Source organism: Ammodytes marinus (assembly GCF_949987685.1).
Source record: "Ammodytes marinus genome assembly, chromosome: 23".
Classification (NCBI taxonomy): Eukaryota; Metazoa; Chordata; class Actinopteri; order Uranoscopiformes; family Ammodytidae; genus Ammodytes; species Ammodytes marinus.
In genome coordinates this window covers 18,429,768-18,432,267 of record NC_137227.1, presented here as the reverse complement: position 1 = coordinate 18,432,267, position 2,500 = coordinate 18,429,768, and the positions used below count along the sequence as shown (strand labels likewise).

The following is a 2,500-nucleotide window of genomic DNA, read 5'->3' as shown; positions in this document are numbered from 1 at the left end:
AAATCAGCCCAGGTCAAGCGGGCCGGTCATTACTTTGATTGAGACACAGCCATTAGTGAAGGCTGGTCAGCAAAGGAGCGCTTACCCTAAAAACATCTGTCCGGAGACTTTTTTTTTAATTATTTCAGAGGTGTTAAAAGCAAATTATTGAATGAGACAGAAGGGGCAGTGTATTGTCTATGGGCGGTCGTCCACTGGGTTTCAGGGTTGGTGTTTCGATCCCCTCGTCTCCCCATGTGTCCCTGGGCAAAGAGACACTGAACCCTAAACTGCTACTGATAGTTAGCTTGCACCCTGCGTGGTAGCTGCTGCTGCTATCGGTGTATGAATGTGTGTGTGATTGGGTGAATGTGTGCAGAACAATGTAAAGCGCTAAATAAGTGGAGTCCATTTACCATTTATATTATGTCAAAAAGTACATTGTGAGCCGATTCTGACGGTTCAAATTTGACCCGATACGCTGTTTAATTCGCTTATTCAGATCTTTAAACCTGCAGTGTGTAGAATTGTGGGTTTTATTTCCTAGCAGATTTTGTAGAAAGTAATTATAATATCCATAAGTAGGTTTAATTTAGTGCATAATAGCTTACATTTTTTTTTTATTATAATTTTTTCCCTTAGAAAGGGTCTCATATATGTCCATATTTCTGCATATTTTGGACCAAGGCCTAGTGCCGCCATCTTGAAAGTGTCATAGTTGGAATGTCATCAGGTGCATTGTTTAAAATTTAGAATTGTTCTTGTCCTTGAAGGCCACTGTAGCTTCTGTTATTATTCTAAAGGGGTGGAGTTACCCAGGGAGCGTTGCATTCTAGAACTTTATAGAACTTTCTTGATGATGTCATATTACACACTGCACCTTTAATTGAATGTCTGAGGCATTGATTTCTCTCCTACTATACCGACTCCTTCATCTTTGATTAGACAAACTGTTTCCCCCCGAATCACTTCTCCTCCTCCTCCTGTCTCCGTCTCTCTTTCTTCCGCCGGACACGGATCAATGCTAACTCCCCGGTTCCCAGCCCCCACGGAGAGAACACACACACACACACACACACACACACACACACAGATACACACACACGGACACATAAAACCGCACACACAGACGAACAGAAAAAGATGCAACTCATACATGGACACACAAACAGACACATGAGTATGCAGAGACAAAAACGAAAAATCAAATGACAATACTGGATACAAAATGTAAACAAATCGAATACGGTTACTGAAATAAAACCACACACACACACACACACACACACACACACACACACACACACACACACACACACACACACACACACACACACACACACACACACACACACACACACACACACACACACACACACACACACACACACACACACACACACACACACACACAGGGGATGAGAGTATGAATAAAGGAAGACGGTATGTAGTTGGAGACCACCAACCGTATCCTGACTTGACACTAATAACACATATCAAACAAAAGGATCCCAGTTCGCTTTACCGTGAAATCTGCATTTAAATGTGTTACATATGCAGTTTAGAGTTCCCCTGTGTGTGTTTATGTGAACATACATAGGCCTCTGTGTGTGTGTGTGTGTGTGTGTGTGTGTGTGTGTGTGTGTGTGTGTGTGTGTGTGTGTGTGTGTGTGTGTGTGTGTGTGTGTGTGTGTGTGTGTGTGGAATCCATCTGGACAGCGGAAGTTGTTTCCTGATTGCTCGTCCCCTCGCTAGAAAAGTAGCTGCATTGTTTTAGTTAATTCGCCGTATCAACCGTAACCAATACGCATGTGTGTGTGTGTGTGTGTGTGTGTGTGTGTGTGTGTGTGTGTGTGTGTGTGTGTGTGTGTGTGTGTGTGTGTGTGTGTGTGTCTGTCTGTCTGTCTGTCTGTCTGTCTGTCTGTCTGTCTGTCTGTCTGTCTGTCTGTCTGTCTGTCTGTCTGTCTGTCTGTCTGTCTGTCTGTCTGTCTGTCTGTCTGTCTGTCCGTCCGTCCGTCCGTCCGTCTGTCTGTCTGTGGTTACCTGAGGTGCAGGTCTTCAGAATACTTGAGACAGGCGTAGATGAACTCTTTGAGCTGGCAGTAGACTTTGGGCACAAACTCAGAGAAGGGAAGTTTCTTGGGGAAAGGAAGCTAAAGGAAAAATAGCAAGAGAAAGAAAAAACGTAGATTAAGGATTTTTTTATTCAAATTTGACTTCAACAATAACAACCAGGAAAATAATATTGCCAACACTCATTTCTTGTGAGAATCTTTGTATTGTTGTTGCAATACAATGTCATACAACAGACACACAGCAGCATATTAACAAATACATCTGTAATAACCTTCAGAATAGTGCTGACAATGATTATTTTCTTTTATATATATTTTTTTTTTAACCTTTATTTATACAGGAATATCCCATTGAAACCGGAGACTCTTTTACAAGGGAGACCTGTTTTCCTTTCCCACGTTACCATTCACACACACATTCATACACCGATAACAGGCTAACTATC

General features: G+C 42.2%; 1 protein-coding gene across 1 annotated transcript in view; it reads right to left on the bottom strand.

Annotated features, from left to right (window-relative positions):
* exoc6b (exocyst complex component 6B) overlaps positions 1-2,500 on the bottom strand; it is a gene marked incomplete at its 3' end in the record, with an annotated part of 94,130 nt that overhangs the window by 34,912 nt on the left and 56,718 nt on the right. The window contains exon 15 of the mRNA XM_080051810.1: positions 2,023-2,132. Within this exon, the coding sequence (XP_079907936.1) occupies positions 2,023-2,132 (110 nt within the window). The remainder of the gene's footprint in view (positions 1-2,022; positions 2,133-2,500) is intronic.